The sequence below is a fragment of the Camelina sativa genome, chromosome 17 (assembly GCF_000633955.1).
Source record: "Camelina sativa cultivar DH55 chromosome 17, Cs, whole genome shotgun sequence".
Lineage (NCBI taxonomy): Eukaryota > Viridiplantae > Streptophyta > Magnoliopsida > Brassicales > Brassicaceae > Camelina > Camelina sativa.
In genome coordinates, this window is record NC_025701.1 from 15,888,662 (window position 1) to 15,902,625 (window position 13,964).

The 13,964-nt window shown below is 37.5% G+C and overlaps 1 protein-coding gene across 1 annotated transcript; it reads left to right on the top strand.

The window, feature by feature from the left end:
• On the top strand, positions 11,508 to 12,607 carry LOC104759525. The gene is made up of 2 exons (XM_010482433.1): positions 11,508 to 12,182; positions 12,350 to 12,607. Exons 1-2 carry the CDS (start codon positions 11,508 to 11,510, stop codon positions 12,605 to 12,607), a joined length of 933 nt encoding a protein of 310 aa, XP_010480735.1.

Genomic DNA, 13,964 nt, shown 5'->3' on the forward strand with positions numbered 1-13,964 from the left:
TTAATATGTCTAGTTATCTTGTATAGGCTATAAATTATTTTTATGGTTGAACTGCAAATAAGTTGCCAATTGATTAAGATATAAGAGTTAGTGGTACAAGTCTCTATTTGCATATGTTACGAAATCCATGAAATTGATTGTTGGCTCGTCATCAGTCTTATGATAAAATAACAGATACACTCAATCCATTTTAAGTTATAAGAAATTTAACTAAACCATCGAAAATAACTTCTAATTTTTCACTCTTTTTAAATTTATATTGATAATAACATCTAATACTTGATTTTAAACCAATTTAGCCGAGGATAAAACACTTAAAGCCAAAAAAAAAAAAACACTTAAAGCCAAAAAATCAGATAAATTATCTTTCTGTATAAAACTTTAATCTTTATAATCATATGAAACGGACTGTTTGAAAAGATGTTGGTGAGTTATATTATATTAATCTCTACTAACTAACATAAAATGTTTCCTCATATAAATGTGTTTCTCACACTATATTATTCTAAGGATATTGTACGTTCATGTGTTATTATTTTTTGTAAACTAACTATTAAATCCTGTAGATCACTAGGCGTCATAAAAGTTTCTCCCTATCTAAAAGTTCAATTCAAACCTCTTCTTTAATATTGTAAAAAGTTTGAGGGCAATTTTGACGTTTCGTCAACTCAATGATTCATATATCCATGAACCTCTCTATATAAAGGCTTCTTCTAGACCTCCAATTCCAAAGATTAACACAACCACATAACTCTCATAGTGATTTACGTGGAAACTAAAGAGCACTCATATTTGATGATAAAGTTTTGAATAAAGAGCAGCCATCCCCAATATTTCGAATAAGTATGTGATCAGTTGGTTAAAGCTTTGTTATAATAGACCAGGTCGATTCTAGCATCAAAACGACGTCATTTTGATGCTCGATGCCACCTCGTTAAAAAAGGTGTCATCTGAGTCAGCTCTTGACTAATATTTGTTGATGTTGATTTTGAAATTGGTACTGTTTTTTTATAGTTGGATATGAAATTTGATTTTTATAGGAGTATAGGTAGAAATTGACACTGAAAATTTGTACATGTATAAATTGGTATTTTTGACATTGTATAGGTCGGAAATGATATTTTCCCTTAATGATAAACTGGACACATTTAGTCGTCGCTGTTTATGCGTCTGTATTGAGCCATTAAACTTAGGTCCATAAAATTGAATGATATCTCCCTTCAACTTCCACACATATGAAGTGAAATTCCTAAGACAAGTTTTTACTAAAAAAGAAGATTTTATTAAAATGATAGAGTGGAATTGTTTTTCATACATATGTAGTAAGTGATAATCCATCCTATAAACGGGTTATATAATAGATAGTAAAATAGTATAAATTATGTTTTGACGTTATGAATTAATTGTTGTTTAAGTTTTGACTATACATAGTCAATTAGTTACAAATGATATTAAAAAAAATAGTCAAATCTCAAATGTTAGGGGGTTATTGGATTCTTGATTTTAATGGATTTAGAAATCCAAGTTAAATCATGTGTTATTCAATCATTCATTTTAAAATCTTTATTAAAATTCTGTGTTATTGGATCTATGAATTCTAAATCCTAATTAAAATCACCCCTTATTCATTATTAAAGATTTGAGTATGGATTTGATTTCATATTGGATTTGGATGGATTTGAAAATATGTTTTACTTATAAATATAGAGATTGAAATCCTTGGTCTCCACCTAGTTATTTGGGTGGATTTGGAAAAAAAATCACAATACGTAATAATGAAAGAAAGAATGACATGATAATAATAAAAAGCATAAAGAGTGTGTTCATGCACAAACATAACAATACGTATCGGACATGATAAATTATGAAGCACCTAATAAAAAATCAAGGGGTTCGAAGACAAAAAATCATGAAGCACCTAATAAAAATAATTCAACTTATAAACAGAAAGCAGAAAGGATGATCCCCTAATAATAATTAGCACTCCATCACGTTACGCTAAATCCAACCATAACGCTCATCAGTGGACATGCTAACAAAGACTTCTTTCATTCCTAATTGGTGAATCACTTTGACTGCATCGTAACGAACGTTTTCTTCCAAATTAGGAACTTCTTTGATAGCTTCCCATACATTATTTCTTTTCTTCTCGACCTCTCTTTGTTCAGCTTCTCTTTGTTGTCTTGTTTCTCTTTCTTGTATTAGATCGAAGAGTTTATGAGTTACTGTTGTCAATGAATTCATCTCAGCATGGACATCTGTTGAACCTTCAGATTGACTTGATGGTTCACTTACATTGTTAGTATTGCTTCTATGCTTCCTTCTTAAAGGTAGTTTGTCTAGAGTGCCCCTTGCATTGCTGCATACAAAAGACAAAGGTGTTTCATAATTTTCTGCGAAAGTTTACATAATTTTCTGCGAAAGTTTTGTCGAACGGATATTTTTCCAGAAGAAATCGAGAGTGCAGAAGAAGTTGTCGAAGAAATTAATGACGATGATAATGCTGAAGTACTTACAACCCAAGAACAACAAAGAGAATATGCCAATGAGTGGAGAGAGACAATAGCATCAAACATGTGGACTGATTCACTTGAGAATACTACATAAGAGATTATTTTTATAAGTTCTATTTCTTTTATAATTTTTGAATTCTATTCTCTAGGATTTTCAAATCCACTTTTTTTTACTTTCAAATCCACATTATTTGATTTTCAAATCCATATTATTTGATTTTAAAATCCATGGATTCCATATGGATTTCCAAATCTTATAAGGATTTCAAATCCATTAAAATCAAGGATCCAATAACCCCCCCTTAGAAAAAAAAAAAAATGAACCGCCTTGTTTGAAATGGTCCGTTTATATCGATCAAAATAGGTCGTATGTATTTACCTTCATTAGTATTTTAAAGAACCGCTAGAGAACCGGGAATTTGATTTAGAGATGATTTCGGTTAGGGACATGTAAAGTTTAAAGTAAAACCATGAGTTTAATTCTAATGTGGTGTATGCTTCCTCTCGTCTCTTTACTCAGCGTACAATAATTGTTTAATTCTAATGTGAACATAAAACGCTTTCATTCATCGAGTTAAGTTTAAAATAGAGATGTTTGTTAAAACCAATAAGAAAGATAGAGATATGTATGATATATTGTTGGCTAACAATTTATGGTATATGTACGTGTTTATTCGGTCAAGAGAGTTATTTATAGTTTTGCTAACAATTGTGATTGGGTGAAATTCAGTTTTGGATGAAATTCAGTTTTGGACCACCTTATAACTTTGAAAGAAGAAAAATATTACTTTAGCATAAGAGTAGTGAACAGTAAAAAAGCGTTAAAAAAGCCTCTTGCCGCCGTCGAAAATCTCTTCTTTCTCCCCTCTCTTCTTTTCTAAAATGGCTACTTCAGGCTCAGATCCACCAGATCTGGATCCTTCGACGGGCATAGAACCTCCCACCTCGCTTCCTGCTTCTCAATTCTCAGATCCAGGGGGATACACTGCTCCCAATGAACAAGCCAAATCATCAACAGCGACTCCAATCGTTTCTCCTTCAGCCTCCAAAATCGTAACAGAAGCTGCACCCATAATTGACGACACCCAGCTTCCCTGGGCTGAGCGTTTCAATCCATGCCTTCACAATCTCAATAAGGCAGCTCAACCAACCTTCACCGAAGACGGCACACCACGTGTTCGTGCTCCAGCCTCAGTCATCCTCAAATCAACCGATACATGGAAGAATCATATCGTGGCTCATTTTCATGGTACTCCATCTCCGGCAGGTAAAATATTTGTGGATTTAAATCCCATTTGGGGAAAGGAAGGGCGAATCAACATCCGCTGTTTACCCAATGGTCTAGTTCTCATCTACATCTATTCTGAGCTTACCCGCAAATGGGTTTTAGAGGTAGGGTGTTGGCAGACAGGAAACTGTCTTTTCACAGTCACCGCCTGGTCTCAAGCAGCTTCTTTAATTCCTCTCAAGCTAGTATCACTGCCCATCTGGGTCAGTCTCAAGTTTGTACCCCCTCAGCTCTACTCTCTGCCATTTCTCAGCACTATTGCTTCAGGTATTGGGGAACCGCTTCATACGGAGAAGCACCAGCTTTCAACCTCTATCCACTGATACTCGAATAAAGGTGGAGATCTTACTTAAAAAAGTTTTACCGCAATATGTGCTTGTTGAGGATAATGAAGGGAACGAAATCCAAATATGGATTGAGTACCCACGACTCCCTCCCAAATGTGACTACTGCAAGGAATTCAGACATCTTTATCATCGCTGCCCCATTGCTCCAGACATCTCCAAAACAATCCCTCCTCCTACAAGGACACCACCAAACGCACCTTCGGAACAAACGCATAACAACATCAAGCCAGTTGCTGCTAAAGTATCGCTCAATCATGGTCAGACTAACAAGCATCTAGTTGCCGGTATTCCAATACCACTCTCTCCATCGGTTCAGAATGGTGGAACAGAGACTCTAAGGAACGGACGCAACGAATCAACACCAACAAAAACCACTTGCATAAAAGTGATCCCAACCTCCACACACAAATACCTTGATTCCCCATCGAACGATACTCCACAGGAATGGCAAGTGGTCAAACGCCAATCCAATCCACCAAAACATACGGAGGCTGGAGAAGCATCAAATTCTAACTCTCTAGCAAAGCGGGGAGACGTTCTGCAATCACTCGAAGAGGAGGAACCGTCAGATAAAGGCAAGTGTCATTCCGGGAAGGATTTGGACCCCGCTCAAAAGGCTCAGAGGCCTCCCACACCGGCTATCTCAAAAGTTGAAAAATCAAGGAAGACAGAGAAGACATCAGTAAAGAAGGATCTTACCAATGGTCCTGTTGAGATTGCATAAACTTCCAAGAATCAAAGAAGCCTGGACAGAAGGCTAACAAGCACTCCATCAGTGGACGGTCACCTGGACAGGGACGTCCCCATCATCAAGCTTGAAAGCTCAGCTTTCAACACCTTTTGCCTACTGATGATGAAGATAAAAAAATGTTGTTATAATGTAAGGGGGTTAAACTCAACCCATAAACAACAAGAACTTAAGAGATGGGTAAATACTCATAGACCTTCAATAGGAGACATCTTGGAGACACATGTCCAGCAAGAGAATGCGGATGTGATTTTGGCACGTAACTTTCCTGGTTGGCGTTCGGACTATAACTACTTTCCAAATGTACCAAATAGGAGAATATGGCTAATATGGGATCCAGCCTTAAAAGTCTTCATCTACAATAAAACAGTCGAGGTGATAACATGTGGAGTCTTTGACCCTATTTCAATGCAAACCTGCTCGATTTCGTTCGTCTATGCCCGTAACTGTATGGTGGCCAGACGGGAACTGTGGGCAACCTTGGCAGAGCTGCATCATAACACTTCGCTAAGAAATCAACCATGGTTGATATTGGGAGATTTCAACCAAATACTTCACTCATATGAGCACTAGTCTCTTTATCCATATACCCTCCCTACTCAAGGTATGGCTGAATTTTAAGATTCAATTGACTATTGTGAACTTCTAGAGCTTGCAAGCAGAGGAGCAGCTCACACATGGTACAACAACCAGCCGTCTAATCCGATCACAAGGAAGCTTGATAAAACACTCATAAACAAAGCTTGGCTGGCTGAGTATCCTCAATCCAATGTGTTATTTGATTCACCATGAGGATCTGATCACTCGCCAATAATGGTTGCAACCTCTGAAGAGACTCAAACGAGGAAGGTGCCCTTCAAATTTTACTCGTTTTTCACTAATCACCCAGACTAGCCAAATATTGTGGAATCTTCCTGGAATATGCCTCCCATACCGGGATCCATCATGTTCACTCTCTGTCAGAAGCTCAAAGCAGTAAAGCTTGGATGCAAAGCCCTAAATCGAAACAGTTACAACAACACACATGCCAGAACAACTGAAGCTTTCTAGTCTCTCAATCAAATCCAATCTCAGATACTTACAACTCCAAGTGCAGCTCTTTTCCATGAGGAGAAAGCTTGCAGAACCAGATGGAGCATTCTATCAAGTGCAGAAGAAACCTTTCTTCGAGAGAAATCCATAGTCAGATGGTGCTTAGAAGGAGATAGTAACACTAGATTTTTCCATAACTCGGTAAAAGCTCATGACAAGGACATTCTAAAGGATAAGATTTTGGATTACTACCACCAGCTGCTCGGAACAAAGAACACGCAGGTTCAGCCTCTTTAAGTAGAAGAAATCAAGGCACTGTAAAGTTTCCTTTGCTCACAGGAGCTATCGGTCTCACTCTCAGCAATCCCGACACCGGAGTAAATTACCACCGCACTTTTTTCTCTTCCAAGGAGCAAAGCACCGGGTCCTGACGGCTTCACTGTTGAGTTCTTCATAACCTCATGGGGAGTGGTAGGGCCATTATTAATTGAAGCAGTCACAGAATTCTTCAAAACTGGCAAATTACTGAAGCAAGTGAATGCCACAATCATTGCTCTCCTGCCAAAGACAGTCACAGCGGAGAAACTTACTGAGTTCTGGCCAATATCCTGTTGTAATACTATCTACAAGGTGATATCAAGGATTCTAGCAAAGCTTCTCAAACTATTCACAGGACTTGCAGTACAACACAATCAAGTGGCCTTCATTCAAGGCAGGCTGCTCTACGAAAATGTTTTACTAGCATCAGAGTTAGTTGTGGATTTTAACAAAGAGGGTCCGATCACAAGAGGCTGCCTTCAAATTGATCTCTCGAAGGCTTTTGACAATGTTGACTGGGGATTCCTCAGTAATATCTTGCATGCCTTTGAACTTCCTACAGTCTTCATCAACTGGCTAACAACATGTCTCACTACTCCATCCTATTCAGTTGCTTTAAATGGTGAGCTAGTGGGTTACTTTCCAGGCAAGAAGGGGCTTAGACAAGGAGACTCTATCTCTGCACCCCTCTTCACCTTGGTCATGGATATTCTCTCAAAGCATTTGGATGAAGTGGCTTTGCAAGGAAGATTTAACACCCATCCAAAGTGCTCGAATCCTCTTATCACTCACCTCAGTTTTGCTGATGACATCCTGGTTTTTTTCGATGGAGAAGAGGCTTCCTTGACAGTAATACTAGAGATTCTGGCTCACTTCAAAGCAGTTTCAGGTTTGGGCATAAATCTGACAAAAACTTGTCTCTACCTCGACGGAAATAAAAGAGACACATTAAGAGAGATGGCTACAAGGTACAACCTCATATACGGCTCTTTGCCGATGCGCTATCTAGGCGTTCCTCTAACTTCACACAAGCTTACAGCTTTGGACTACCAGCCGCTACTAGACAAGGTCCAAAACAAAATTTCATCCTGGACCAACATGCACCTTTCTTTTGCAAGAAGACTGCAACTACTCCATTCAGTCATAAATAGCACTATAAACTTCTGGGCATCAATTTTCTTGTTACCAAACAAATGCTTGGAGAAATTGGAGCAAATATGCAATGCGTTTTTATGGAGCGGTACTGCATCTTCAGCTCGAGGCGCCAAAGTCTCATGGGAGATAGTTTGTTCTCCAAAATCCGCTGGCGGTCTAGGACTCAAAAGGCTGGTGGATTGGAATCAAAATTTTGGTCTTAAGCTGATTTGGCTTCTCTTCTCTCAAGCAGGGTCACTGTGGGTCTCCTGGACAAAGCACCATCTAATCCGCGGAAAAAGCTTATGGGAAGCTGATTTTCATGCAATAGGTAGCTGGATGTGGTGATGGTTGACAAAACTTCGAGCTTTGGCCATGCCTATTGTGATATGCAACATCACTTTCGGAGAACAAACTCACTTTTGGCAATACAACTGTACAGGCTTAGGGCCTTTGCTAGAGCTTCTAGGTGAATCGGATCCTAGAGTTACCGGTATTAGTCTTAATGCTCTGGTCTCAGAAGTCACGCAGAACGGTCAATGGGCAATACCTAGAGACCGTCATCCGCTAGTTCAGCTACTAAGGACTTGTATCCACTTACACAAGACACCGGCATCAGGTTCGGGAAAGGATACTTTTCTCTAGCAATTAACTCCTGATCATGCTCAAGGATCCTTCTCATCGATGAAAACATGGAGATACCTGCATCCACCTGGACCAACAATCCCCTGGATTTCTCAAATTTGGTTTAAAGGTAATATCCCTAAGATGGCTTTTATTGCTTGGCTTACGGTTCAGGACAAACTTACTACCAGAGATAGGCTATCACGGTGGAATCTGCCTGTACCATCCTCTTGTCTCCTGTGTCTAAACAACATTGAATCAAGGAACCACCTGTTTTTTGAATGTCTTTATTCCCAGAATCTCTGGTCAAGCTTCTTCTCTCACTTTACACCGACACCGTCATCCACTTTCACAAGCTTTCTAAACTGGATCAAGAATCCTACCACAAATGGTAGGCTTAATACGTTTTGAAAACTTGTCTTTCATGCCTTGATATATGCCATATGGAAGGAACGCAACTCTCGCTTACACAGTCCAAATCTCTGTCCGGAACATCAGCTGCAAAGGAACATTCAGCTCCAGCTTTGGAGGAAGCTGCTGGGGCTAGATCGGATGCTCACAAAAAACCGCAGTCCAAACACCTCCTCTCACGAGGAAGACTACTTATGTTTATGGTTTTCTTACTTCCAAAGTCCATAGATTATGTTTTAAAAACTCTCTGGTTCTTGCTGTTGTAACTAAACTTATTCGCTCTCAAGTTATATAGAAAATGGTAAAAAAAAAAAAATGTGACTTGACCACGCGGTAACAAAAAAGATAAAAGGAAAAGAGCTTCCTTGGCTAGCATGATTTGAATAGAATCCAAAACAAAAAACAAAATATCACCAAAAATGAAAATATGAAAGAAAAGCTTGGCACCCACGCCAACTGTAATTTCACATTTCATTGATAGATCCTGTTAAAAGAGTGCATAATGAAAGAAAGTTTTGTAACAAAAGAACTACAATATATACATTTATTTAATAATTATGTTACCCCTAGTTTGTTATTATCCTCTCTAGATCGTAACGAATAGTTTTTTGGTAAAATAAATTTTACATTCATTCAAAAAAAAAAGGCTTAAGTAATTAGATATATTCATACTTAAGCTTCTCAATCAAATACTATTAAACACTAAAATTTTCTTTTATCAAGAATTGCAGCTTGACTAACTCTTTAATAGATATAATTAAGATAAACATCTTCATTTCATGTTAGCTCTTCAATTTCATGAATATAACTCTAGAATTTGGTTTTTAATAACAATTTTATTCAGTTTAATTTTTGACAACTTCTAAATATTAAAATATGAAAACCAACAGTCATGAATTTATTCAACTATCTTCCTCTTTGTCTCTGTATTTTTCTAAACCAACATTCTACAGTTTTATTCAACTATCTTCAATTTGATAGTGAAGAAAACCCCAATCGTCTTTATATATATAAATTTACTTTTTAATAGACAAATTTTAATGAATTTTTCTACAATATTAACCGAAATCTCTATCACTGCTGCAACTCTTCAAACTATTGACAAAATTGTAACGCCTAAATCATATGCATATACATTCATTTTTTATGTCAAGAGGAAGAAGTAACTCTTTGATTCAATCCTGATGCCCTTTTGTATTTTGGTGATGCATATATTTTCTTGGAACGTGTTCAAAGCCTCTCTAATTTTTTTATGTAAATATTAAAACAGTTTGTGATATAAAAAAGAATAAGTGACATGAAAGATGTTTCATATTCCTTTTAAGTTTAGGTCTGTTTGCTTTTAGTGAGGATAGACAGTATATTGAAAGTAGGGTTATCTGTTTATTTTGCTTCTCCTAATCTTGTAGATTGCATGGTCGATTTCAATGGAAGCTCTTTTCACTTGTCGTTTGTGTATGGACATCTAGATCCTAGCCTTTGTAATCACACTTGGGAACGTATAGAACGATTAATCACTAGAAAGTCCCAACTATGGCTGCTATTAGGAGATTTCAATGAAATCTTAAGTAATGAAGAGAAAAAGAGTGGCAGGTTTAGCCCAGAAGCTTCTTTTAGGGATTTCAGATGAATGAATTGAGAATGTAACCTAGTGGATGTAAGATCAGTGGAAGATAGGTTCTCATGGGCATGTCAAAGAGGTCAGCATTATGTTCAATGTTGTCTAGATAGAACAATGACCAACAAACACTGGGTAGAAAAGTATCCAGCATCAGTTACAGAATTCTTAGAGTATAGGAAATCAGATCATAGACCTCTAGTAACCTACATTTTTGATATTGGTGAGATAAAGCTTCATCTATGATAGTTGAATGGCCACAAAGAAGGATTCCATGAAGCTGTTGTGTCTGGATGGAAATTTGAGAATGACAGAGTTATTCCATTATCTCAAAGGATTCAACAATGTAGAAAGCACATATCCAATTGGAAGAAAACCAATAGAATGAATTCTGCAGAGAAAATTTCTCATTCCAGATACAAGCTTGATAAAGCTATCACTAATGAAGCTCCCTTATCATTTTGACAGGCCCTAAAGAGATCAAGAAGAATTATATTGATGAAGAAGTATATTGAAAGCTTAAAAGCCGAAACCAATGGATGCAAGAAGGAATAGCTTATTTCCATTCAACAGCAAAACCAAAACATTCCAAACAGCGAATCAATGCAATACAAGACCAATATGGCGTTATGCAGTGACATGAAGTAGATATATCCGCAGTTGCAGAGGAATATATTCAGAGCTTATACAAATCCAGCCCGACGAACAACACAGACTATGAAGATGTTTTTAATGGATACACTAGCAGAATTACAGATGCGATCAAATGATCAAATGAAGATTTGATCAGACCAGTAACTATTGATGAAATTAAAGCATCGATTTTTTCTGTAAGGCCATACAAGGCACTAGGACCATATGGATTTACTGGTGCTTTCTATCAAACATTCTGGGAAGACATTCATCCGGCTATAATACAAGAGGTTCAACAGTTTTTCGACACAAGAATTCTCGATCAGTCTCATAACCGTACCAACATATGCCTCATACCCAAGGTGACGTCTCCATCAGCAATGTCAGAGTATCGACCAATAGCACTCTGTAATATGGCATACAAGACAATTTCTAAAATATTGGTCAATCGTTTAAAAAAGCATCTTTCAAGTCTCATCTCAGAAAATCAAGCAGCTTACGTATCATGCAGACTTATAACAAACAATGTCATCATCGCACACAAGGTCTTTCACAGTCCTAACACATGAACACGGCAGGCTGGTGATAAAAACTGACATATCCAAAGCAAATGATCAACTTGAATGGACCTTCCTTAAAGAGACAATGAAGAGAATGGGCTTCTGTTTCCAGTGGATACGTTGGATCATGAGTTGTGTATCTACTATAAGTTATTATGTCTTGATCAATGGTTCCCAAGAGGCCGTATAGTTCCATAAAGAGGAATCAGACAAGGTGATCCACTCTCTCCTTACCTTTTCATCCTGTGTGCTGAGGTTCTCTCTCATTTAATGAAAACAACATGAAAGCGAGAAAATTACAAAGTATCAAGATCAGCAATAGAAGTCCTGAGGTCAATCATCTTCTTTCCGCTGATGACTCCCTATTTTTTACTCTTGCAAATGTGAAATTTGCAAAGAAAATCAAGGAGATATTGTCGTTATATGAGAAAGTATTAGGGCAAGCTGGTAACTTGGTCAAATCATCTATCACCTTTGGCAAGAAAGTTAAAGTAGAGAACAAAACCAAGGTACGACACATTCTTAATATCCACAACGAAGGAGAAGGAGGTAAATATTTGGGAATTCCTGAGCAGTTTGGTCGAAAGAAAAGCACTATGTTCCAATATATCATTGAGAAAGTCAAAGAGAAGACCCAAGGTTGGAACAAAAAGTTTTTATCCTCTGGAGGCAAAAAAGTTCTTCTTAAATCAGTTGCATTAGCCATACCGATCTATTCCATGAATGTCTTCAAGTTCCCAAAGGAAAATTTTCAAGACATCAATAGCTGCCTCGCTAAGTTCTGGTGGAATTCCAGTGAGAGTAATAATAGTATGCATTGGTTAGCTTGGGAAAGACTTGGAACTCCAAAAAGATCTGGAGGCCTTGGATTCAGAGATTTAGAGCTGTTCAATGATGCTTTATTGGGGAAACAATCTTGGCGATTAATGCAACAAGCTCATAGCCTAATGGTCAAGGTAATTCGAGGTAAATATTTTCCAGACACGCAGATACTCTATGCAACTTAAAAAGAAAAGAATCCTTCTTTTGGAGATCTCTTCTTCATGGCCGTGATTTAATAAAGAAAGGATTGAGAGTTTTAGTTGGTAATGGCAACTCAATAGATGCATGGAATGATCCTTAGTTGCCATCAGACCCTCCACGACCCCCCAGACCAAGAGGGAATATAATACCAACTATACTGAGTGAGTGGAACATGACTACTCCAACATCATGGAACACAGAGAAATTAACAGAACAAGTTCATCCAGATGATTTGGAGCTAATTCAGCGAATCAAGCTCTATTCACAAGATAATTATGATATACTAGGCGGGCATTACACCAAGACTGGTATATACCCTGTTAAGTTGTCTTATCATCTTGCAGTCCAACTTGATTGACGCCACTATCATCTAATCCCAGTCAACAATATACTAAAGCAGAAGATTTGGAAACAAAAGGCTGCACCGAAGCTCAAACATTTCCTCTGGCGAATGGTGACACAAATATTGCATATAGGAGAAAATCTAGGTCGACGACCCATCACGACCAACACCATCTGCAAATAGTGTTGTCAGTATGAAGAAACAACAAATCATACTTTCTTCACCTGCTTGTATGCACAATCGGTATGGAGCGCTTCAGGCCACTTCTCTCCAATTGTAACTTACACACAGGTTCCTTTTGAAGACAAGCTAGATCTATTACTTCCGAATCACCATGATGACACTCTCAATCATTTCAAACAACAACCTATATGGATACTTTGGCGACTATGGAAAAGTTGCAATATCCTTACATTCCAGCAGCGACAACAAACGTGGATACAAGCACTCCGACTAGCAAGAAATTATACAAAGGAATGGGTTACCACAGAAGAGTACATAGCCACCATACTCACTCCAAGCATAACACCCACCACGGTTTAGAATAGAAGATGGCAAAAACCACCAATGGATTGGCTCAAATGCAACTATGATGCATCTTTTACCAATGTGAATCGAAAATCCCAATCTGGTTGGATAATAAGAAATGACACTGGTACGTACAAAAACGCTTCAAGCTAGAGGTATGAAAGTTAACAGTGCTTTGGAAAGTGAATGTCAGAGTCTTCTACAAACTATGCAGTATTGTTGGTCAAAAGGGTACCGATGAGTTGTCTTTGAGGGAGGTTGTCAAGAATTAGTAAACTTTCTCTTAGGCGCCACAATCAATTTTGGGATGTATAATTGGCTTCGAGAGATACAACACTGAAAAGCTAAATTTTAGGATGTGCAATTCAATTGGATAGGACGCACACACAACAAGGCTGCAGATTTTCTCGCTACAAATATACTACCATTACAACAGTCTTTTGTATCTCACAATTTTGTTCCTAATAGCTTATCATGCTTCATCCATGAGGATTATTGTAACAACTCTACTTAATAGTTAAAAATATCAGATGTTACAAAAAAAAAACTTTAATCCGGTTACTTGGTTTAATTATCGGTTTACCTTTGTCGAGTAATAAGCTATATAATTAAAGGCTGACAAAATGTCCCATAATGAACCGGGAGATTTTGGGTCCGCTTTAGACCGATATGGTATCCTGAAACTTGTGAGCAAAGTTGAGATTATATGTTTGCCTCTTGGCTCCGCCCAACCGGATCTAGTGAGTGATCATTAGTAACATTTTTGTTTTTGTGTTTTGGCTTTTGTTAATACTCACTACAAACACTTAAAATCACTTTATAAAATAGATTAATATTATTAAAC

Bases quoted from the DNA above. Each gene is read 5' to 3' on its own strand.
- LOC104759525 (XM_010482433.1), top strand. From the start codon at position 11,508: ATGAAAGCGAGAAAATTACAAAGTATCAAGATCAGCAATAGAAGTCCT. The intron at 12,183-12,349 runs GTAATTCGAGGT...AATGATCCTTAG, and splicing joins CTCATAGCCTAATGGTCAAG to TTGCCATCAGACCCTCCACG.